This window comes from Megascapheus bottae, chromosome 20, assembly GCF_031878675.1.
Source record: "Megascapheus bottae isolate mThoBot1 chromosome 20, mThoBot2.hap1, whole genome shotgun sequence".
NCBI lineage: Eukaryota > Metazoa > Chordata > Mammalia > Rodentia > Geomyidae > Megascapheus > Megascapheus bottae.
In genome coordinates this window covers 3,163,019-3,187,466 of record NC_143528.1, presented here as the reverse complement: position 1 = coordinate 3,187,466, position 24,448 = coordinate 3,163,019, and the positions used below count along the sequence as shown (strand labels likewise).

Sequence of the window (24,448 nt, the reverse complement as noted above, 5' to 3'; positions counted from 1 at the left end):
GATGAAAAGGTGGGTTCATCTTCAGCCTTATTGTCTAGTATGAAATCAGACCCCAAATGCACAGATGGAATCCCACCTCACCAATCTTTAGTATCAACTTTACTCATTTACTAGTTTACTTATCTCTTTATTCAAGTATATACTTATATGCTAATTGCCAATTCTGTAAGTGTAAAATGCTGTTTCATCCTGGTTTTACTTGTCATTTTCCCCATGTCTGGTAAGTTTCCTAGGTCTGGTAAGTGAAGCTAGGTCTGATCTGTTAACATGCCTATGTGGAAGTGGGCACGTGTGTGAGTGTATATTTACACACATTCCTATCACTCATGTCTGCTGCTGTTTGATGTATACTGGGAAACAGAGAGACACTCCAACACTCAAGTAAAGTAGTTAGGAGTCTTTAATCAACTGCTCAGTGACTAGAACCCACTAGTTGGCTACTAGAGCACAATGCCAGCCTTCCATCCAGTAGAGCTTTTAAAGGCATAAACCACACACAGGTGGTGTGTACCTGTAAGAAAGCTATCAAGCAAAGTTATAGAAACAGAAATTTGCAGTTAGTGATAGCAATTACAATTCAGGTATATGTCATAAATCATTATGCATTACTATTATCGATCATCAAACAGAACAAGGTTCACATCCCAGAATGTTCCATTTTTTTTGTTCTGGGTGTAACATATTTCCTGAATACCCATTTACCTTAAAGCTCTGTATTTCTGGAATTTCCCCTGTGACAAGCTAAAAAGTATACAAGCTAAGTGTAAAGGTAATAATAAAGTAGTTATGTTTCATTTTCTTCATCCTCTCTTTTATTGCTTTTGGTTCCTGCTATTCTCAGTTTCTGCCTAGGCTGTAATTTCCCCATGTTGGAACTTTCACAGGGTTTTCTATGGGGGGATTCTACATTTCTGCTCCTGCCTGAAATATTCTGGAGTCAAGTAGTCAACAGAGGCATGGCACAGTTAAAGATGAAAAAGGAGTTTATTGCCAGCCAGTGACCAACTTGTCCTAGACTCCCAAAGAAGCCTCAGAACAAAGGGCAGCCCAAAGGCAGAAACTACATGCAGGTAGCAAGGCAGTTTTGCAAGCAAGGAAGCTGATTTACAGTAGCAAAATTTGCAGTTGGCTTTATCATAAGCAATTTCACAGGCAATTTTCATGAGGAATTTTCATAAACAATTTCATGAGTTCATCTATTGGAGCCATTGGGTTGGTAGTAGGGGGTTCTTCTGCAGCCATTGGTGAACGTCAGAGATACCACTTAGCCCAAGGAGGTCAATAATTGTGATCAGACCGGGGGGAAAGCATTCTGCTGATGTGGCTGGGGGCTAGAGGTATGTGCAGTTTCAGAAGCAGGGGCGAGGGTAACACAGGCTAATTTGGGGTAGGGGCTGAGGGTCTAAGGTTTTTATTTTAACTATATCTAAAACTGGGTTCTTACACTGTTGTTTTTTTTTTAATCTAATTTGGGAAAAAGGCTGAGGGTCTAAATTTTTATTTCACTATATCTAAAAATGGATTCTTATACTGTTGTTTTTTTGTTCTACAGTAGTCTAGACTGAATTCAGTTTCTTGCAGGTAGGCATTCTACCAGTTGACCCACTCCTCAAGTCCTATAATTTTAGCTTGTTTTTATTTCATTGGGTATGACAGTAATTTTTCCAAGCTGGCCCCAAACTGTGATCCTACTACTTACTATCTCTATGAGTATCTGGAACTACAAGTGTGCAATTACCATGCCCAATTGTCCTCATTTTTATATTTAGCATCTACTTTATTTATTTCATTGTGTCTGGAGTGCTGAGATTACAGGTGTACTATCTCACATCTCACACCTGCATCCATAGATACAAACCTCTGCCTTTGTTTATACATAGATTATATCTATGTCTGTCTGTCTGTCTGTCTGTCTGTCTGTCTGTCTGTCTATTTATTTGGGTGGTATTTTAATGCATGACAACATTTCCAATTTCATTGGTGAAAAAAGAAATGTGAAAACATTTAAACAAGTTTGCCCAATTTCGTTCAATGAAAGGGACTTCATGGTCACTTGATACTTTTGTTTTTAATAAATATCCTATCTTTGTATTTAACTGTTCATTTCTTATTAATAGAATGAAATTGGTATTTGAATATTAACCTTGCAGCAGAAAGTTACATATAGTACTTAGAAGTTTTGTTGGAAATGGACCCCAAATGGGAAAGAACCAGAAGTAAGGACCAGAGAAAAATAGAGCAGAGTGAGGAGAGGAGATAGCAGCGCTGAAGAGCACTGGAATTATGGATGCTGACAGAATATGGGAGCTACATGGCACAGAGCTTCAGAAGAACTAGAGACAGGAACAAGGGGTAAAACCCCAGACCCTAGTAAGAAAGGGACAAAGACTACAGGGAATTGTTATTAATTAGGCTTCATTTGACAGATGTGTCTTTTTCCCCTAGAGAAGAATATGATAAGCATAGAAACCTAGACAAGAATCTGAATAAGTTAAACATATGCCAGGTCACAGAATTCAGAGGGTTTCCATTATGTGAAGAGGAGGTAGCCTTGAATAGTTGATGAAAAGAAATTCAGTACAAATAACCTTACATCCTCCTTATTGTGTGGTGGAAGCAGTTTTCTGTAGGCATAGAGTTTCAGAAATGGCAGCACATGGTAATGAATACAGATTAGAGCAAACAGGAACTGTTGTGGCAGAGCCAGACAGGGAGCATCTGCTCCTGGTCCTTGCTGCCTACAGGTTTTGCTCTTGAGCTTTCATGGACTTGATTTTCCTCTCCAGGAAGAACTGTGGGGAGGGTGATTCTCTCTGCTTCTCTTCTTTCATTTTCCCACATTCTTTCACATATTGTGTCTGTTTAAAATATTATTTTTTTGAAAATGGCCTTGATCTCTTCTTTGTTGTTGCGATTAAGTACAGAGAAAGGAAGTATCCTAAATAGAAAAGGCCAGCATATGGAACAGTTTAGGAGTTCTGTAAGGGCCAATGAGAAAGCTACAGAAGGGAACATTCCAGCTGCCTCTTGCTGCAGCTTCTATTCTCATCTCCCAGTAGATCTGATAGAGGAGGCAGCCCCAGGACAGCAGCAAGGGCTGGCCATATGCAACCACTTGCTTTTTCTTGCCTGTAGTAAAGTTCACATTTGATTGCTTTTCCAGATTATGTAGATCCAGACATATTTTATGCAGTCATCCGGATCTTTCTCTCTGGGTAAGTATAGTTCACTTGTTTTCCTCCTTCTGTACTATTTCCCAGATGTAGGAGAAAGACAAACAGAACCTTCCTGAATAAGAAGCATGCAAAGTAAACCTTGCTGGGAGAACTCTTACCAGAACACACTCTTGGATAAAGGAAGGGCTACCATCTGTATGACAAATGACATTAAGAGCTGGATATTTAAGTTCAGAGGCACTGTCATCAAACCATTAAATTAGATCCATCTGCATTCTTTCTTAGGTAGAATACCACCTTGCCAGCTAGAGATAAGGCCAGTCTGCCGCCCACATAGCTCTATCTGGGTAGATGGAGGGGGAGGCAGCAGCTTAAATATGCTTCTAAAGTTTTCAGAGAAGCTGCATGCTATGGTTTAAAAGTTGCATCTTTCTCAAAATCCTTATGTCAAAATTTTACCAACCAAGGCCATGTTCACTGGATGACAGGGCCCCTCCCTTGTGATGGGTGTTCCTATAAAAGGATGGGAAAAGGCTAAGAAAGTGGCTCAGCGATAGAAAATGAGGCTCTGGGTTGAGAAAAGCCCAAAGCTAGCTGGAGATGGGGGTGAGGCCAGGGAGGCCAGATGAATAGAAGGCAGAAGGGTGGGAAAATATAATCCTACTCAAGGTACACTATGTGAAAGGGGAACTTAAGAGTATGGATGGGATTGGAAAAGATGGAGATTGATCAAGATTTGTTTTGTGGCGGATTATTAAAGAGAGAATCCAGAGAAGCAAGGAAAATGCCAAGTCCCGAGAGTCTGCTACTATCTACCTCATTGGTATGAAAATGAGGCAGGAAATAATTTCTCCAGAGTATGTGGGATAATAGGCAGTTTGAGGGAGTCCAGTTTGGAGGATAAACTTTACTGTAGGAACAGGGAGTACCTTGAGAATGATGGGTACATGGCATGGAGGAAGAGAGGGGAGGTTAGAGTTTAGACCCAAGGCTATGTGTTGAAGGCCTGGCTGCCAGACTGAGACTGTTGGGAAGTGGTGCAACTTTTAGGAGACGGGGCCTAAAGCAGAGAAGTTAGGAGATATTGGCACCTGAGTTCCTCTCTTCTTTGCTTCCTAGCCACCAGGAGATGAGCAGCTCTATTTCATCATGCTCTCACCATGAGAGTGATATTCTGCCTCACCATAGGTTCAAAGTGATTGGTGACTTGATCAGTTGATCATGGACTGAAAGTTTTAAAACCATAATCCAAAATAAATCTCTCCTCCTTATAATTTGATTATCTTAGATATTTTGCCACAAAGATGGAAAGCTAACATGCGGAGAAATGTGTATAAACGGAATCAGGAGTATGTCCAGTTACTGTGCATAACATTTTATAGGATTATGTATGAGAAAAATGTATTTAAGTTTATGTAACTGTATAGCAAGCTTCCATTACACATAAAAACAAACTGGTATTTAGAAGCAAGTGATCTTAGAAGTCACTTTGTGCTTCACTTGTGCTGTAAATTTATGTTAGCTTTCCATGACTACATAAGCAGCTAATACAGTCTTAACCATCCTTAACCAATGTATTTATTATCTTTTGGTTCTGTAGAGTTGAGGCAAGTTCATCTGGGTTCTCTGCTCAGGGCTTCAAAATGCTGAAGTTAGTGTGTTTGCAGACCTGAGTTTGTATTTGTGTGTGTGTGTGTGTGTGTGTGTGTGTGTGTGTGTGTGTGTGTGTGGTCTCTGTGTGTGGTCTGTGTGAGAGATATGTGTCTTACCAGCAGTCTAGATATGCATTATCCAAAATTATCTGACACTTAAGCATCATATATAGTTTAAAATACTGTTTAAGAATAATTTTAGTTTGCAAGGAGAAATATTTCTGAAGTTTAACTAGTGATAAGATTAGGACTGTACATGGTGGCTCACACCTATAATTCTAGCTCCTCAGAAGGCTGAGACCTAGAATATTATACTTTGAATCCAACCTGGGAGGTGGGGAATCCATCCTGCAAGACTTCATCTCCAACTAAGCAGCCAAAAGGAAGTTATCAGGTGTGTCACAAATGGCAGAGTACCAGATGCTTGTGAAAAAAAAAACTGACCAAGAGTAGGAGACTTGAACCCAAGCCTTGATTTGCCCAGATTTTTGCTAAAACATTGTTTTGAGATGTATCTGAGGATGTTCTTGCATTAAAAACAAAATGGACATTGGCTTAGGAAGTTGAAATTTTAAAAATGAAATAAAAATCAACTTATATAGCAAAAAGAAGTGAAACCAGCAAGAAAAACTCAAGAAATATCTATACAATGCACACGCACACACATACACACACGCACGCACACACACGACAAAAGAAGTCACAGAAAACTTAGAGTGGTATGGTCACTAAAAGGAGGGGATGGTGACAGAGATAAAGGGCTCAGTTACTGAGTTTGGCATTCATATCTCACCACACAGGAACTCCTACTGCTACCCTTTCCAATGCACTTTTCCTCTGTGTCCACTGCAGCCCTGCATATTCCCTGGACACTGAACTCTGCTCATCCAAATCCCCCCTTTAACTGTACACTCCTTCTTCTATAGCCCTTCAAAGTTTAAGTTAATGTCATTTCTCATGAAGTACTTTTTCAGATCTTTAAATATCCCTTCATCAAAGACCAAATCAAAGGTACAGAAAATAAATTTGTGGTTCAGTGACCAAGAGAAGCATAGGACACTTTCAAAGACATGAAATAAGTGCTTTGGGATTTTTTTTCTTCTTTAAAAACTTATCTTTAAGTAGTTGTGCAAACGAGTTGCTATTTAACAAAGCAGTTTATGAATATAATATCTTGATCAATATCACTCCTTCCAAATTCTACCCTTCTCTTTCCTCCCCTCCCCACTCCTTCTTAATTTTGTAGGCTACATCGAGGATTCTTATTGCATCTCCTCCTCTTCTCATTTGTCTCCCCATTTCCCCTTGATCTCACTCCAACACTTTTGAGTACCCACTTCCCAGTGTTTTATTTTGTTGAACTTTTGACTTTGCCTTTCTATGAATTATCCCTTGAATCTATTCTAGTTTGGTTAATACATTTGTATACATTTGCATACCACCCAATGTATTTGTCAGTGTATAAACTACCTTTAGCTTCTGCATATAAGGGAAAACATGCATCTTTTGTCTCCCTGGGACTGACTTCACTGATCATCATTTTTATTTAATGAAAAGGAAGGTGAGACAGGGTCTTGCTATATGTCTTGAGCTGTCATGTTGCTTGAAGTTCTGCTGCCTCAGTATCCTGAGCCAGGTATTATAGGAATCACATTATATATTAGGCTGGTCTGATAACTGGAGAGATGGGGGATGCTTTGCTTACAAACTCATTTAGAATGCTACCAGCACCAGCTTGTGTGTGTGTTTCTAGAAATGAGATCTTTATAAGAGCAGCTTCTAGACAGGAGCTGCGCTTAGCTTGTAGTGACCTCTGTACCACTTACATGGCTCTGTAATTCCTCAGGAATTGCACTTCTAACCTTTCTAGTATGATACTACAAATCTCCATGATTTCCTTCACCACTAGCCAGAGCAAGCTATTAGCCTTGAAAGGTCTCGGGTAATTAGACTTGGCTCACCTGGATAACTCAGGGAGATTCCTTGCATGAAGGTCACGTGATCAGCAACCTTAATCACAAAAAACTATCCCTTCGCCTCAACGTATGACATGTTGTACCAACAGGAATATCTCATAATACTAACACAGGAATTAGAATGGGAATCTTGAGGAATCCTGTTTTAGAATTCTTCCTACCACAGTGTTTTGCAAATGAATAAACAAATTCTACTTCTTTATGTCAGAGGCATCTGATAAGGGTGAATGACATTTGGTATAATCTCTGTGATTAGATAGATACCACAGGACGACTTTGTTCTCATTTAAATAAGTGCAGGGTCAGTGAAGAATGTTATCTGTGTTCAGCACAAATGCCTGCCCTGTGTTCTTAATCATCAAGGCTTGTCATCTGTGATCTATACAGATGCCTGCCCTCTGTTCCTGATCTTAAAGGCTTGTCTTCTGTAATCTACACAAAATGCCTGCCCTGTGTTTCTAATCTTCAAAGTCCTCCCTGTGAGGCTAGAGGTACAGTGCCATATCCTAAACATGAGAATAAGAATAACTAGGTGTTGGGGCCGGGAGTTCCGCCTAGTGGTTGAGTGCTTGCCTAGCATGCACGATTCCTCGGTGCCACATACATAGAAAAAAGCCAGAAGTGGTGCTGAGGCTCAAGTGGTAGAGCTCTAGCCTTGAGAAAGTTCAAGGACAGTGCTCAGGTCCTGAGCACTGCCAGGACTGGCAAAAAAAAAAAAGAATAACTAGGTGGCCAACACATGGGGAATTTTGAGAATTCCCAGAATTACCTCGAAAAATTTTCTCAAGGACTTTTTTCCCCCTTCTGTCTTTGACTTGCCCTGTGCTTGGTCTATTATTTATTACTTTGTTATTATTATTAATTAGTATTAGTATTGTCAGTCCTGGGGTTTGCGCTCAAGGCTTGGGTGCTGTCCCTGAGCTTTTCTGCTCAAGGATAGGGCTCTACCATTTTGAGTCACAGTGCCACTTCTGGATTTCTGGTGGTTAATTGGAGGTAAGAGTCTCATGGACCTTCCTGCCAAGGCTGGCTTCAAATTAAGATCCTCAAATCTCAGACTCCTGACTAGCTAGAATAACTGACAGAAGACACCACCCCGATTTTATTTATGCCTTTAAAAACATTTTCATAGAAGCAAGCCAGGAGATTTTTTTTCCTGTGGCTGAAATACATTCTATTTAGTTCCCAACGCATGTTAAATTTCTCAGGGAATTATCAGCCCTTGAGGTAAACAAATGCCATCTCATTATTTTTCTGGTTAAATGTCTCCACTCTGTGGGGTTGCTAGAAATATGCCACGAGAAAGGCAAAAAATAATATCACAAAAGAACTCCTGGAGCCTGGTAGAGCCTGCTCTGAAAAAGCCATCTTTTCTTTCTCTGCATAATCATATCCGAGTGGCTGTATGGCTTGTGCCTTTTGGACTTTCATACTGGTGATTCCTCCATTGCCTCCAATGAGGCTCTAGCACTTTCTCTCCAGGTTGGATACAGCAGGAGTCTGACTGGTTCAAGTCTCTTGCCCATCTGACATATCTGACGATAGTTAAGAAAAATCCCTCAAGCAGATCAGATCCCTTTAAGAAATGCATGTGGGTTTCCATATTCTGGAGACCAAATATCTATTTCCAAAATACTATTTTTGACATCAGCTATTTAATGAATACTTACTTCCTGCCAGGCACTGTTAGATCTGGGAAGAGAGCTCTAAAGCCCAACAGTGGAACATGTATTTTAAAGATGGATGATGGATGATGAATATATAAATAAGTGACCTTCATAAAAATAAGCTTGTACAATATGCATTGCAATAACAGGTGATTGTGGGAAATGTAAAGTAGAACACAGGGTACTTGGGCAGAGCATTGGGCACCATAGCCAAAGGATCTTGTGTATTCGTTGTGATCTAGAACAACTATATTGTAAGTGCCATCTGGAAAGGTGCCTGAGGGTAGCAAGCCACTGAGGTTCCTCTTGTTCTAAGCAAAAGGAACATGTGTTGCAATTAGCCAGTGGGTGTGTCATGATAGAAGCACATCCAGTTTGGGGGATGGGGAAGAAGAAGAAAAGTCTCCATGGAGATTGGTTTCTACAGGGATCTGCTGGCTCATTTCTCAGCATGGATAAGTTTGACAGGAATGATGATATGGTCTGTCTTCAGTTCCAAGTCATCATTGTATCTTCACAGTGGAAAAGAGATGGATTAAGAGCAAGGGTGCAAAGAGGAAAGTATTTGAGAAGCCATCATTTATTTCAGAGCCTAGACATGCAGATTTCTATTTGCACATGTAGATTTCTATTTTCACGGATGAAAAGAATCTCTGCTTTTATGGCTGGGAACAAGTTACTTTCTGTATGGCTATATGTAAGTTATATTTCGCTTTCCTCATGTACTGCTAGAAGTTACAAAGTAATGAAAGAAGAGGCAGGAATTCCAACACAGAATAATATAAAAGTAATTTATTACAAAAATATTATTCCTATGATTTATCGACTGCTTAACATGTTTCAGGCACTGAACAAGGGTTATTTTGATTTATCCATTCTTACATAATCTACTGAGGTAGATACTAACATTGCTTCATGGAAAAAGTGAGGCTCAGACAGATTATTAGCTAAGCCAAAGGTTGCAGTGTATGAATAGTAGCCCTTTGGTTATGTTCATTCCATATCTGCTTGGCATAGAGTCCTTTCTCATAATAGATACAATCTGTTGTGCTCTTCCAGTGAAAATTTCTCCTTCACTCTCTCCACACAACCCCTCTCCTTCTGGGCTTCATTTGTTTCCAAAGGGATGTGCCCTTGTTGTAAAGGCCAAGATGCTGTTTCTTCAGGAAAAATCCTGAAGCAGCCAACCTCAGACAGAGCCCCAAGAGAACAAAGCACTCCTTAGAGCATTTCCAAATGCAGGCATCTTGGAGAAAGGTCATGAATGCAGCCAGAATAGTGTGTGTGTGTGTGTGTGTGTGTGTGTGTGTGTGTGTGTGTGTGTGTGTGTGTGTTGTAATCCTTCTCTGGAGAAAAAAAAATGACTTTTAGAATTACAGGAAGATTACCATGAAGTATCAGCACTCGGATGATAGTTTGTTTCTAATCATAAAGGAATCGAGTTCAGGTTCTGGTTCCAGGATTCTTTCGTTATCTATAAATCGAGGCACCAAATAGCTCATCTGATCTGCAAAGAGCTTGAATGAGAAAGTACATGTACAGCTGCTCTATGGCAAAAGCCATAGAATGAGCTCCCATCATTACTACACTGTCATCCCTACACTTGTGACCCTTCTAGACTAGAAGTCAGTCACTGGGGGACAAGCAAGCTAGATGAAGTCAGGATAATCAGAAAACAGTGAGTATATAGAATGATAAAAGCAGAGGAAGAGAGAGGAGACAAGAAAAGAGCTGGGGAGGGAAGAAAAAGAGAGGAGAGGAGAGGGAGAAGAGGGGGAGGACAAGAGGAAAGGAGGAGAGCTATAGAAGGACAGGAGAGAGAAAGAGCAGAGGAGAAGAAAGTTAACAGAGGAGAAAAGAGCTGGAATTTCATCACTCTTAGCTCCAGCCCTCCAGGCTCCTGTCTGTGCCTATAAGAAGCCAAAGCCGGTTGTGTATGTCTCACCCACTCTCATCTACACTACCTGATGTCAACAGAGCATTTGATGAAGGAGTTTTTCACAAAGGCAGTATCTAAGACTGCTATCATTACTGGGGGAAGACCAAATATAAGCACATATGTGTATTTGTGTATCCATGTTTGTGTATGTGTGCATGTGCATGTTTGTGTGTGTACATGTATACATTTACAAGCCATACTTTTGCAGAGACAGGGCCCTTATATTGTCTTGTTGATCAGAATGGATGGTGTATTTATCACTGAGCATTTCCAATGAGTATTTTATAGGCTAGATACCAGATTCCTTCCTAAATAGCCCTAGAGAAGAAGTATGACCACGTGGTGGCACTTTGGGAATTGAAGGGCAAGGTGACATTTCAGTTCACACCCTTTGGAGATTCCCAAACCATTGGCTCAAACCCACTGCTGACACCATGGTCATTTTTTTTGTCTGGTAGGTGGCAAGATAACCCAGCCATGCCCTCGGGACTCATATACGAAGGAATATCCACCAAGCCTCTGATGTACTCTGGAGGGAGCGCAGCTCAGAGCTCGGTGCTCCATGCCTTGGATGAGTTCTTGGGCATTCGTCATAGCAAGGAAAGTGGTAATTCAGATGTTCTCTGTTTTTCCCTTTCATGCCTTTCTCAAGAAGACAGGAAGTAAGAATAGGGGAAGGTTTTGGGGGTTTAAAATTTGTTTTTTAATCAATGGATCACTCCAAGCACCAAGTCAATTATCAGAAAGTATTGTGCACTCCCTTAAATGAACCAGGGAATCAACGTGTGTCTGTCTCATGTTATTGTGTCAAGTCAATTTATAGCAGAAAGATAATATCAGAAAGATTACGTCTCAGCAGAATCTGGGGGGCTACATTTCCCCATCGGAAAGCACTGCCAGGATTCCAGCTGTTCCTTGTCATTTTGGTTTGGATCCTTAGGCTGTAGCTTTCTGTTTTTACAACAGGAGAGAGATGGGGAATTTGAAGGTTATGACATTCTGTGTCTGAGACCAGAGCCAGCAGGCAGTAGATCTGAGATCCCTGCTAGAGCTCTTCCTCATAAGATGCTACAACTTTGATCAAATCTGTTAACACCCCTGCTCCCGACCCCACAGTCAGGAGTGTATTATTTGGAAACTTGAAATTGCTCTATTACCTATCAGCATCAGTAATGTGCTTCACTGGTGCAAAAAGGCACTTGGTACTGTAAAGGTTTCCATTTGGAAAGAAGAAAAACAATTAGAACTTTGTGTCTTGGAATCCAAATTCACTCACAAAGGTGGTCTGCTAGACCTATAATGAAGTTCATAGATTTTTGCATTTGGCCTTGTTAACCATTGATTTACTACACATTGTATTAAACACATAATGAATTTCCTATAAACATTTATCGATTTTATTTTAAACAACTTGGCTTTAGGAGCCTCTTTGTAAGAGTGGGTCATTCTTCATGGTCCTATTTTGGTATATACTATAACTTTTATCTTTTCCTGTACTCCCTTTAAAAATAAGAAGATAGGAAACAAAATTCCTTGTCAGTGTAAGGGTATGTGTCCCATATTTGTTCATATCTCTCACAAAGTAGCTTCAGTTAGCAGCTAAATGTTATGTGGGACATGATATTTATACATTGACCATGAGATCCAGTTCCACCTCAGTTATCTGGGATGCATTGGCTTCTTTTCTCTCCCATTTCCTGGCGATAGTCAGAAACACACATGTTATCTGGCACGTACAAGCAATACAGCCAGCAAGTTGGCTAAGTTAGGATACCATCTACTGTTTCTGTACCTTGGTGTGTGGAACAACAAGAACATGGTTCTGCATGTCCAAATAGAACTGAGATGTCACTTTGGTTATTTCTTTCAGCTGCCTTTTTATACAGGATGAGGGACTACATGCCTCCCTCCCACAAGGCCTTCATAGAAGAAATCCATTCTGTCCATTCTCTGAGGGAGCATGTCATGTCCTCTGGCCCTGGTCCATGTCTGACATCGTACAACCAGTGTTTGGAGGCCCTGGCAGAGCTGCGGAACTACCACATTGCCATCGTGACCAAGTATCTCATCATAGCTGCAAGCAAAGCAAGGAGCAAGAGACCAACTCACCTCCCAGGGCCTCCTCAGGCCTTAGAAGACCGGGGAACTGGCGGCACTGCTGTCCTCAGCTTCCTGAAGAATGTCAGGGATAAGACCTTAGAGGCAATCCTTCATCCCAGTGGTACAATGCAGAGCCCACACTAGAGTCTGGAAGAGGAGGTAGAGAACGAGGGTCAGGGCTCTGCCTAGAATAGTCCAAAAGAAACCTCAACTCTCTTTGTATTTTTTGTTCTAAAGAACACTGAATTCTTTACTGTTCACAAGCTGAGCTCTGGTGCTGCCGTAGTGGCTCACTCATTATCTAGCAGCAAACCACACTGGATACTTCCTTCTTCAGAGCCCCAAAGAAAAGATACTGTTCTTCCATTGTGCTTTCCAAGTAATAGTAAGCAATGTACATTTCAAAATCCAAATGAAATACCATTGCAATGGACAGATTATCTTATTCTTTTTTTTCTTCTTTTTATAATCACTAAAGGGACTTGAATTCAGGGGTTTGGGGTTCTTCCTTAGCCTTGTCAGTCAAGGTAAGTAATTTATCACGAGTCACAGCTCTGCTTTCCAGTTCTTTGCCGGTAAACCGGAAGTCACAGTCTCTTGAATTGATCTGTCCAGGCTTAGCGTCCTAAGTAGATAGAATTACAGGTGTAAACCACTTCTTTCCTTCCTTCCTTCCTTCCTTCCTTCCTTCCTTCCTTCCTTCCTTCCTTCCTTCCTTCTTTCCTTCCTTCCTTTCCTGCCTGCTTTCCTTCGTTCCTTCATTCTCTTTCTCTCTCTCTTTCTCTCCCTCCTTCCCTTTCTCCACTCTCATTTTCTTTCTTTCTTTCTTTCTTTCTTTCTTTCTTTCTTTCTTTCTTTCTTTCTTTCTTTCTTAATTTCTTTCTTCCTTCCTTCCTTCCTTCCTGCCTTCCTTCCTTCCTTCCTTTCTTTCGAGACTAGTTCTCACTGCAATGTAGTGGCTGAAGCTAATTTTGAACTTGTGAGCCTCCTGTGTGGTGATATTTCACAGCAGCCTGTTCAATCCTTTAAAAAACTGAATTGACTGATTTCATCAAATTTCTATTCAGCTCTTGCTCGGGGATTAGACTTCAACTGGTCTCTTTCCCATGCATGTATTGAATCTGGTAGCTGGAGCTTGGCTGCCCCAGTGGGATCCATAAGCAAGAGGATGTTGATAAAAACCCCGCAGTCACTAGTGTGAAAACGAGTAGTTAATGACATGGGAACTGGTGTTCCATGTCCGTTCCACATGGTACATAGATTTGCAAATTCTGTTTTGATTATCTTCTTTATTTTTAGAAGAATTTTTTCCTCCTGACACTGGAAGGCTTTACTCACAAAATGAATTAATTGACCCTTTGAATATAAAAAAAGCCCAAGAGGAATAAATAGGAAGCCCAGATGTTGAGTGTTGAAATAAGTGTAGCTGTTTATATGCTCTTAGGTTCTGTCTCAAAGAAGTTATTCCGCTAGAAAGGAGAAAACCAGAAAGCTTTGAATTTGGCTATTTAGAGTAACTTTCCTTCATTTAAGGTTGCTTCTACTTTGTAGACATGTATGTATACATGCACACACACATGCACACATCCCTGATATAGAATCTATCATAGCTCTAAAGCAGCTATTCCAGATGTTATCTGGAGTTAGGAGATTAGGAGTGGCATGGTTTCTCCTCTCTATCATTTAAACATGGATCTCATCACAATTTGGATTCTGATGCTCCCATTAAAAATATAAGGTTTTTACTCAGATTCTAAGCATCATACATTCTTAGTTTTCTATTTCTTGTTAAATCAGGACAACCTGAAATCCCGGTGGGTATGAATCACAGAAGAGGTAGGCTGGCATAAAGGAAATATATCTGTAAAAGATTCCTGGGAGGGGAATGGGAACAAAAACCTGAGAAGGGGTTTCAGTATGTGGGAAATAATGTACCTACTACCTGACAAATGTAACTGTCACCCCTCTAAACATTATCCCAACAATAAAAACAGATTCCTTGCTGTAGAGTTGGGCTCATATTGCGGTGAAGATATCAGTCTGAGAGAAAACACTGTATTCCTGTAAGGTCTGGGATCTACAGCAGAATGTCTCTGCATTGTGTAGCGGTGCTAGAAAGCTGAAAGTGACAAAGCATAGGCTGAAAGGCTGAAAAGCCAGCTCTGCCACCAAATGTGACTTACTGACACACTATTTAACAGTTCAGAGGCAATTTATGTCATCCATTTCAAATGCCATGGATTAGGCTGTCAATGGCACCCAGAGGAGTTCCCTCGTTGCTGTGTGGAGCTGAGAATGGTTTCCTGGGCCTAGGGTAAGGTTATGTCTCTAGACTTATGGTAAGCTGAAATATGCTGGACATATCTAGCCAACTACACAGCCATCTTAGACACAGGGCACGGTAGCTTTGTTGTTGAGGACTGATGTGAATACACAGCTCACCAGAGCTGAGTGGAATGGGAGAGAAGACTTCACTGCACATTGTTAGGGGAGGAGAAGAGCAAGATTTGAAGTTTTGTTTTCTGCTGAAATCTTACTGTTTTCTACAACATTATAAAAGCATACAAATAAACAGAAAAAAACACAAAAACTCCACTGGGCATGGTGGTGGCTTATACTTGTAATCCTAGCCAATAAGGAGACTAACATTCAGAGGACTGTAGTTTGAGTCAAACTAGGCAGAAAAGTTCTGGTGATGCCATCTCCAAGATGACCAGCAAAAAGCCAGCTGTGGACGTGACTCAAGTGTAGAGCATCAGTGAAGTGAACAAGCATGCTGAATTCAAGTCCAAGTACTCAGATGAAAGAAAAAAACATACCTAGAGTTCAAGGCCCTGTGTTCAAGTCCAAGTTCTAGTAGTAAAACAAACAGCAAATAATTCTAAGTTGGGGTCCATCACAGATGATGGAAATAGCTAAGAGGTGATTGTGAAGATATTGCTTGTGTCTGTGAGCTGGACAGAACTTTGCCTGGGTTTCTTAGGAGCCAAAGGTAAGTAGGAACCGAGTCATGTCTTCTCTTACAGAATGAAGAAAAGGAGTAACAAGATCTCAAACAAGAAACAAAATGGGCCAGAATCAGAAAGCTTCTGGAAATCATGTATGGTGAGCAGTGACCGGGACCTTGGACTGAGAAGGAATGTGAACGGTCATAGACACTTCAGGTTCTCAGGCTAGGCCTGTCCTGCTCCACATGGTGACAATATAAAGAAAAAACATCTTAGACAGGTTTCTGATGGTGCATCCAACTCCTCTCTGAAAGACCCCAGGCCCGACACACATGCTTTCCATAAATGCTGAATCCCTGAAAACTTGAACGGAGGAAATGGTGGGAAAAGGTCATGCCAAATAGGGTCTCCCAAAGCTCTCAGAATGTGTTTTGGGTTTTGCTGCCATTAACACTCAGGAATGAGACCAATACAAGCACAAGTCCTTATTTTTTTTGCTAATGAGCTGCCCTAGATTGTGGATGGGTCCCACGTCAGGCAATGATGTCTTGGGAGAAGAGTACCATTTTCAGCTTCATGGTATACTAGTGCAAGACAAGTTTCTAGACCAGAAGTAAACACACAGTGTTCAAGATTTCTAGAAAGAAAAGGCAAACACTGATGGTGGAAATGATGAAGGTGGGGCTGATAATGTGGATGGAGATGATGGTGGCCATGAGCAGACAGGAGCTTCTGCAGGAAGGAGGGAATGAGCATGTATGGATGAAGCCCTGGTGTGGCTGGTATAGATACTTTCTAACAGTGCAATCTGCTTACCTTGCCTAACATTGAGAGGGGCAAAGGGACAACGTTTGGGAAGATAGGAAGAGATAGTGATGACATGGAGATAGTATGCCCTCCTCATCCTTGAGACTCTGGGACAGAGACCATGGAGATCTGTCGTGGAGCTAACAGCTCCTGAAACCCCTGGAAAACAGAGATAAGTCCTGGCAGAAGCACCACCCCTGACAACACGGGAGGAGGCCTGCTCAGGGGACGGGTGCCATTTCCCTTGGGGAGAGGTGGGAAGAACCTAGCCAGATTTCAGGAGAACTTAAACTCATCCCAAAGGGTTAAGAGAGCCTACATTGGTCTACCAATTTCTGGGTCTCACTTCTTACTCTCTTTCACCTAGAAATTTGTATTCAACCTTTTCCCTTTTTCTTTTCCAGGAAGCAGGGGGTAAGAACTCTTAAGACGCAAGATAGTCCTGTCAGCTGGGGACCAGAGGCTTTCCTCAGCTTTCCTGGTTCCTTAGTCTCACTTTCATATAAACTTTTCCTATACTCCCACTTTTCTTGCTTCAAAATTCTTTATTTGTAGCAAGAAAGGACCTCAGACTCCTAGATGGCATCAATATTTTTTTTTTACCAGTTCTGGGACTTGAGTTCAGGGCCTGTGCACTGTCCTTGGGCTTTCTCAAGGCTAGCACTCTACCACTTGAGCCTCTGCACCACTTCCCAGTTTTTCTAGGCGTGTGGTACTGAGGAATTGAACCTGGGTCTTCATGCATGCTGGGCAAGCACTCTACCACTAGGCCAAACTTCTGGCCCGGAACCAATATTTCTAAGTCATAGTAATTACATATGCGAATGAAGGTAAGGGCTAACATAAAGTTAAGGGGTTTGTGAGTTAGATGGCACCGAGTAAATGGGTGCTTCCATAATAATGATAATGTATGTTCTTGAATCCTCTGTTGATCTGGACAAGAAACCAGTCTAAGGAAAGAAACAGCGAAAAGAATGTGAGGGCTCTGCTGTCCCCTTCCTTGATGACAGGTCCAGGGGACCAGGTCCAGGGACCTGCCATCAAGAAATATTGCAGAAATCTTTTTTTTTAGATTTTACGTATTTATTTTTATATTGTCGGGATAATGTATAGAGGGGCTACAGTTACATTCATCAGGTAGTAGGTGAATTACTTCTCACACATTGATACCCCTTCTCATGCTTTTGTCCCCATTTCCCTTTCCCCACCCCTCCCAATCATCTTAATTTATCCCTTTCCCTTTCCTATTTTAAATAAACAAATAAATGTATATACAATATACTAGGTAACAAAGTCAGATACAGTAACAATATGATATTAACTATAAGGGCAAAAAAGAGAAATAACATAGTACATTAAGAACAGCAATCACACACTATTAAGCTCTTGTTTCCATATCCTATTTTTCTTATAGTCCTGTGTGTCTAAAGTTTGAGCAAACTCAGCCGATTCCCTGCTTAGCATCTCAAAAGGCTGATGTTGGAGTATTTGTAGGTTTGAGTTCTTATATATTTGTGCATGTGCATGCACTCATGCATGTGTGTGTGTGTGTGTGTGTGTGTGTGTGTGTGTGTGTGTGTATGTGTATGTGCAGGTATAAGAAGTAGAGAGAATTATAGGACTGGGAATGTGGCTTAGTGGTATAGTGGTAAAGTGCTTGCCTAGCATGCATGAAACCCTGGGTTTGATTCCTTAGTACCATATAAACAGAAAAAGCTGGACCTGTGGTGAGGCTCAAGTGGTAAAGTGCTATCCTTGAGCAAAAGAAGCTCAGGGATAGTACCCAGGCCTCGAATGAATGAATAAATAAAGTAGAACTATAGGTGGGTGCTGATGGCTCATGCCTAGTTACACAGATGGCTGATATCTGAGGATCTCAGTTTAAAGCTGGCCTAGGCAGACAAATCTGGAGGACTTTTATCTCCAGTTAACTAGCAAAAAGCCAAAAAATGGAGATGTGGCTCAAGTAGTGGAATACCAACCTTGAAAGAGAAAAGCCAAGTGCGAGTGTGAAGAGCTGAGCTTAAGTCCCAGTATGTGCTCACATACGAACACACACACAATCACACAAAACATACACATATGTAAATACACACACACAAGAAAAAACAGAATTACAACTGAGAACAATGTAATGGCCGCATCCAGTGCCAGTTCAAACCCTAGGACAGACACGCTGTTGGGAAATATGCAAGGGCAAGAAGGATGTCCTCATGAGATTCTACTTTTATATCTTTACAGAGCTAATCAAAAGCAATTGCCATGTCTAATACTGCACAGTTTCTCCATAACTGCAGAATCAATCAAAACCAAGGCTAAGTGAAGGCAGGGGAGGTCTACAAATTCTTTCCTTCAGAAAATGTTGTCATCACAATACCTGGCCTTATTTTCTGGGACTCAGTGCAGAAGAAAAGAAACATTTTTTTTCTTGTTGTTTTAGGGAACTTGTATCTTGGGTTACTTTAGACAGTTAGTATGCAGCTAGCTGGAATAGAAATTCCAGCTATGTGATTTGAAGGTTCACAACCATAGGCTCAGATACAGATCTCATTTGCAGTGGTCACTGAGAGTTCTTAAATGGTCAGGCACACATAGGAACAATAGGACAGAGGAGGGGGGGGAGTGAAAGAGAGAATAAATCACTGTCAGTAAGGTAGCCTGGAGAGCTGGGAACTGAGAGAAGAGCTGGTGTTTGGCCTGAAGGCCTTCTGCTGGAAGAATTTCTAGTTCTTTCTTGCTCCCAGGAGGTCAGCCTTTATTCTATTAAGTTCTTCAACCAATAGGATGAGAGACCCTTCTACATTATTGAGGGCAATTTGCTTTATCTCAAGACCATCCATTTAAATGTCAGTCTCATAAAAACAATAATCCACAAGCACAGACAATTGCAGAGTAAAATTTGACCAAACATCTGACTGCTGTGGCCTAGCAAAACAAGCACAAAACCAAGAAGAATTGGAATAATGATGAGTTGATATTCTGGTGTTTGCTCTCCTTTACAGTTCCTGTTAGAGTTCTCCTTACATGGTGAGAGGCTGTATGCCCTGTAGAAGGAGGTGGCTATTCCCAAGAAACCCCAGGTTAGGGCCACGGATTGGTTGTAAAATGTTGGAGGAAGAGTGGAACACATCTATGCAAAATGTGATTTCATTTACCACCAAAGGCATGCTAGACCAGGGGACTCATGGGAAGAAAGGATCATCTCTTAATTTACTTTTTCCCTTATTTTGGTGGGGTTCCAGAACAAACACAAGTATTCAAGCACGTGGAATAAAGAGTTTCTGAAGATATGCTTAGTAAAAATAAAATCTCTGGGGCCGGGAGTTTGTCCTAGTGGTAAGAGTGCTTGCCTAGCATGCACCAAGACCAGGGTTCGATTCTTTGGTACCACATACATAGATAAAGCCAGAAAGTGTTGTTGTGGCTCAAGTGATAGAGCACTAGGCCTTAATAAAGCCCAGGGACTGACAAAAAATAAATAAATAAATATAAAAATATAAATAAAACCTCTGCCTTACTCTTGAGATTCATTCTCACCAGTAGGCCCCACTTAGCCCTGCTGTACTCTTCTGTGTATATACCTTCCTCTAAAGGCAGGTCTAAGTCCAACTAGAATTAATGTGGAAATTTTAAGACATTAGTAAAACTCAGGATGACTTAAAGAGCAAGCAAAGAAGTTAAGCACTGGTGGCTCATTCCTGTAATCCTAATTATTCAGGAGTCTGAGGATCACAATTTGAAACCAGCCTAGGGAGATAAATCAGAGAGATTTATTAACTCTACTCAATCAGCTAAAAGCTAGAAGTGGTGGTGAGATCCACGTGGTAGCGAATTAGCCTATATCAAAAAGGCCAAGTGACAGTTACAGGTCCTGAAGTCAAGCACCAGTACTGACAAAACAAATCAATACACCAATGAGTCAAAAAGAAAAAGAAAGAAAAATAGAAACACGAAAAATACACAGGAATAGTGAGGAGGGAGAGAGAGAAGGAATGAAGAAAGGAAGAAAGAAGGAAAAAGAAGGGAGGAGGGAGGAAGGGAGAAAAGGAAAGAAGAAAGTATAGAAAGGAAGAACGGAAGGAAGGAAAGAAGAGAAAAAGAAGGAAAGAAAGAAACAAGGAAGGAAGGAAGGAAGGAAGAAAAACAAGCCAAGATAACTTCTTTTTCGTTTCTTTTTGTGACAGTTCTGGGGTGTGAACTCAGGACTCAAGGCTTGAGTGCTGTCCCTGACCTTTTTGTCTTCAAGGTTAGTGCTCTACCATTTGAGCCATATCTCCAGTTTTGGCTTTTTGGTGGTTAATTGGATGTAAGAGTTTCACAGACTTTCCTGTACAGGCAAGCTCTGAAAGGCTCTCCTCAGATCTTAGCCTATTGAGTAGATTGGATTATAGACTTTAGCCATCTGTGTCTAGCTATGCTAATTTCTTAAATGTCACATGACCCTACCTCATTCAAAATTTGGAATATAAAACTACCTCTGACTTTAAATCAATCATTCCTACTATGACAGTGACTTTCACTCATCAAATTTTGCCTTGAATTTCCTCCTGCACAGATGTTCTATTTGCTTTGCTAATGGAAGAAATCCTTTTCTTTGTTCACTTAACACCAAACTTAATAGAGAAGTTGGATAATATTGCTTTTGGGGAGGCAATTGCTAGTTAATTTTTTGCAGTTTAGCATCTGCTTCCCAACAACATTAAAAATAGTGCTTGAATATAAACATCATCAAAAAATAAATGGATTTTCTTTTGAAAGGCATTTTCTTTATAAACTCACATGCTCTAGCGGCAGCTCTACCAAATCTAACTCTAGTGTGTATTGTCCTCTAATTTTCCATCAAGAACTTTGTTCTCTATCTCCCTCCCTCCCTCTCCCCCTCCCTCTTCCCTTCTCCCTCCCTCTTCCTACCTTCATTTCTTTCCCTCCCTCCTTCTCCTTCTCCTCCCCCCCCTCTCTCTCTCTCTCATGCACTGACCTCTAATTTTCCAGCAAGAGCTTTGTTCTCTCTCCCTCCTTCCTCCTCACTCCCCTTCCCTTCCCTCCGCCCCACCCCCGCTGTGGGTCATGGGGCTTGAACTCAGCCTGGGCACTGTCCTGAGTTCTTCAGCTCAAAGCTACCACCCTTGAGTCAAGCCCCACTTCCTGTTTTCTAGAGGTTAATTGGAGAGAAGAGTCTCAGGTTCTTTTGTGCCTCGGTTGGCTTTGAACCTTGATCCCCAGATCTCAGCCTCTTGAGTAGCTAAGCTTACAGGCATCAGCCACCACGAAGGGCTCTTTGTTCTCTTTTAAAGGAACCATGCAGAGATATTGCCTGCACTGTGTGGGAAACCATTTGCAGCAGTCCCTGAGAAGCAATGGGCTCTGTGCCTGTTATATTGGTCCGGACAAGGCAAGTTTCCCGGGATAATGAGTGTCACCAATATTCTAGAAAACCAATAAGAGGCACAACCATACCAGGCAAAAACTAAAAATATGACCAATAAAATGATGTACATCATGATGTTATTTTATCATTGCTATATGCAAATCAATATCTGCTTGGAATTGAATTACTTGTTCTGCATTACTTCCTTTTTTCCAGAGCTGAGGACCAAACTCAGGGCCTTGCACTTGCCAGGCAAGGGTCTTCCGCTGAGCTAAATCTCCAACCCCTGCATTACTTTGGTAATACAAAACTTTTACTTAAATTTAATAATTGCCTATTGTAACTGTCAGTAGTTATCAATGGTGACACTATTTAAATAGATAAAATGGAATTTTAATTGCTTAAAATTATTGAAATGTATAGAAAGAATTTGAAAATGTGATCACAGTTGAATGTGGGTGAGTAGTTTGTTAAAATTATCTGTAAGAGTTAAATATATATATTTAAATGTATAGGTATGTATATTTATGTTATATATGAGTATACAAACATATATACTTAAGGCATGAGGCAATGCTTATTTGTTCTTTAGGGGGTGGGGAATGTTTTGTTTTATTTTTATTCTTTGCTTGCATTGTCTTTTCTTGTAGACCTGGACAGTGACCACCAGAGGGCAGTAGAAACCTACAATCCTAAACAGCCAGATTCCTGGTTCATCTCTCCAGACAGATATTCATATTTTTACAGAAACACCTTTCTCCATAGGAATTCTGGAAAGGTCTTCCTGCCTTCACACAGAACCATATTAAATTAGTTCTGGTGGACCATGGCCCCAAAAGCAAATACTTGACCGATTTAGAAAAGTTAATAGATCTGCAGATCATTTATATATATTTTTTTGATATTTTTGCTTTTTATAAAAGAAAGATTATGATGTTATTTTTTGGGGGGAGTACATAGGCCAGTGTTATCTGAGGATAAACACTTTCAAACAAGCTCAAATGGAGACAAATTGTGAAGCTTAGTTACTGGATCAAACATTGAAAAGACAGATCAGGTAAACAGTCAAAACAGGAAAAGCCAAATTATTGCTTTGGGCTCCGAGAGAGATGAGCTAGGTTTTGTCTACCAGAAAAGACAAATATTATCATTAAAATTAAATATCTTTCTCCTTCTAACCCCTCCTATGTCCAACAGTGGCATACTTGGCAATATGTGATTTGCATGGAAAGCCTACTGTCAAAGAGGCCAAGATGCACCAGCACACTCAATAGACCTTCATCTCACAGTCCTTCCTCAAGTCGTGGATAAGCTCAGTGCTGTACAGACTAAGGTAGAGATGCTCTCTGAGTCAGCTCATCACCATCGAACCCAACTTGTGCTTAATATACAAAACAGAAAATATAGTCGCAGCTGACTCTGGTCCACAATATAAAACTAAGGGGAACAGCAAATCCACACTGCATTGCTTAATGCCATGGGTAAAATCCAATTCAATGCTGGTAATTGCAATGCAGAGAATGAAGCCCAGAGAAGCGTTCCCTCCCACGTCACTTGTTTGGGTACACATTCCAGTTTCTCCATTCAACACATTTGTAATATCTGAGTGTCATGCAAGGCATCCAGATCTTTCCATGTTGAGCGAATGTTATGGAACTGGTTGCTGTTGTTACAGCTATTTTTAGTTGCTGGGATTGCTGAGCAATGTAGAAAGAACATGTGTTTCTTACATCCCAGTCATAATGCTGTAGAGGAACTGTATGCATTTCTATGCTCTCAGCCTCTCCTTGGAAGAAAAGCACGATTCTAAGAACTTTAGAGGAAGGTCTTGGGGGAAAAGAGATTTTGAGCGTTCACCTTCATCATCTTATTTTTAGAAAAATGTTTTCCCAATGCTATTTGATTATTGACATGGAAAATATAGAGAATCTTCTCCAATCCCACACCAAAATTTCAAACCATATAATTAACCGAGGCCTAAAATCATGTCAGCTTTGGTGTGGCACAGACATCTCGGAAGAAGGACTGGGGGTGGGGCTGGGAGGTAGAGTTCTCCCTGATCTAGGATGAGTCCGGGTTCTGGGTGATCTCCTGAGCAGCTCCACCCAAACAAAACCTTCTGGAGGTCTAAGAGAATGCTGAGCATCAGCAGTAAGATACCAGAGCTAGGCTTACAGGGTGACTGGCAGAAAGCAGATTTTCTGGGTGAAGGTCTGTGATGTGGTTCAGGGGGTGGACTGGACTGTGCGGTTTGGGAAACTTGACTCTCCCAGTTCCAGTATTCTCATTCTGAGCTGCCTACTGCTCAACTTGCTGACATCCAGTCTACCAGAATGATGTTCAAGATGATGTGAAGGGTCAAAGTTTCTTTTTCTTTCATGTTTAAACATATACAGAGAGTTGGACTCTGGTGGCTCATGCCTGTAATCCTAGCTACTCAAGAGGCTGAGATCTGAGAAACACAGTTTGAAGCCAGTCCAGGCAGGAAAGTTTGGAGACTCTGATCTCCAATAAACTACTCAGGAGAAAGCCTGAAGGGGAGCTATGGCTCACATTAGCTTTGAGCAAATGAAGCCCAGGAACAGTGCCTAAGGCCTTCAGTTCAAGCCCTGGGACAAGCAAAAAGAAATTAGCAATAGAGCTATGGTTACATTGTGTCGTTATAAACTAAAGATGTGTGTTTTGTGTGTGTGTGTGTGTGTGTGTGTGTGTGTGTGTGTGTGTGTGTGTATTCGTGTTTGCCCTGTTATCTTTAGGAGAGTTCTATCACTACATGATTTGTAAAGGCAACTGAACCTTTAGCTTTTTGCATTTC

The 24,448-nt window shown here is 41.0% G+C and overlaps 1 protein-coding gene across 2 annotated transcripts in view; it reads left to right on the top strand.

Moving 5' to 3' along the window:
* The window catches only part of Ido2 (indoleamine 2,3-dioxygenase 2), a 50,974-nt gene extending 35,356 nt beyond the window's left edge, over positions 1–15,618 (top strand). The window contains exons 8-11 of one of the 2 annotated variants that reach the window (XM_090353750.1): positions 3,164–3,215; positions 10,869–11,017; positions 12,281–12,669; positions 15,537–15,618. In XM_090353750.1, the coding sequence (XP_090209876.1) occupies positions 3,164–3,215; positions 10,869–11,017; positions 12,281–12,654 (575 nt within the window). In that variant the 3' untranslated portion in view covers positions 12,655–12,669; positions 15,537–15,618. Of the gene's footprint in view, positions 1–3,163; positions 3,216–10,868; positions 11,018–12,280; positions 12,688–15,536 lie in introns of those variants that run through there. The other variant, XM_090353749.1, reaches the window with a different exon arrangement.
* The last annotated feature ends 8,830 nt before the right edge of the window (positions 15,619–24,448 follow it).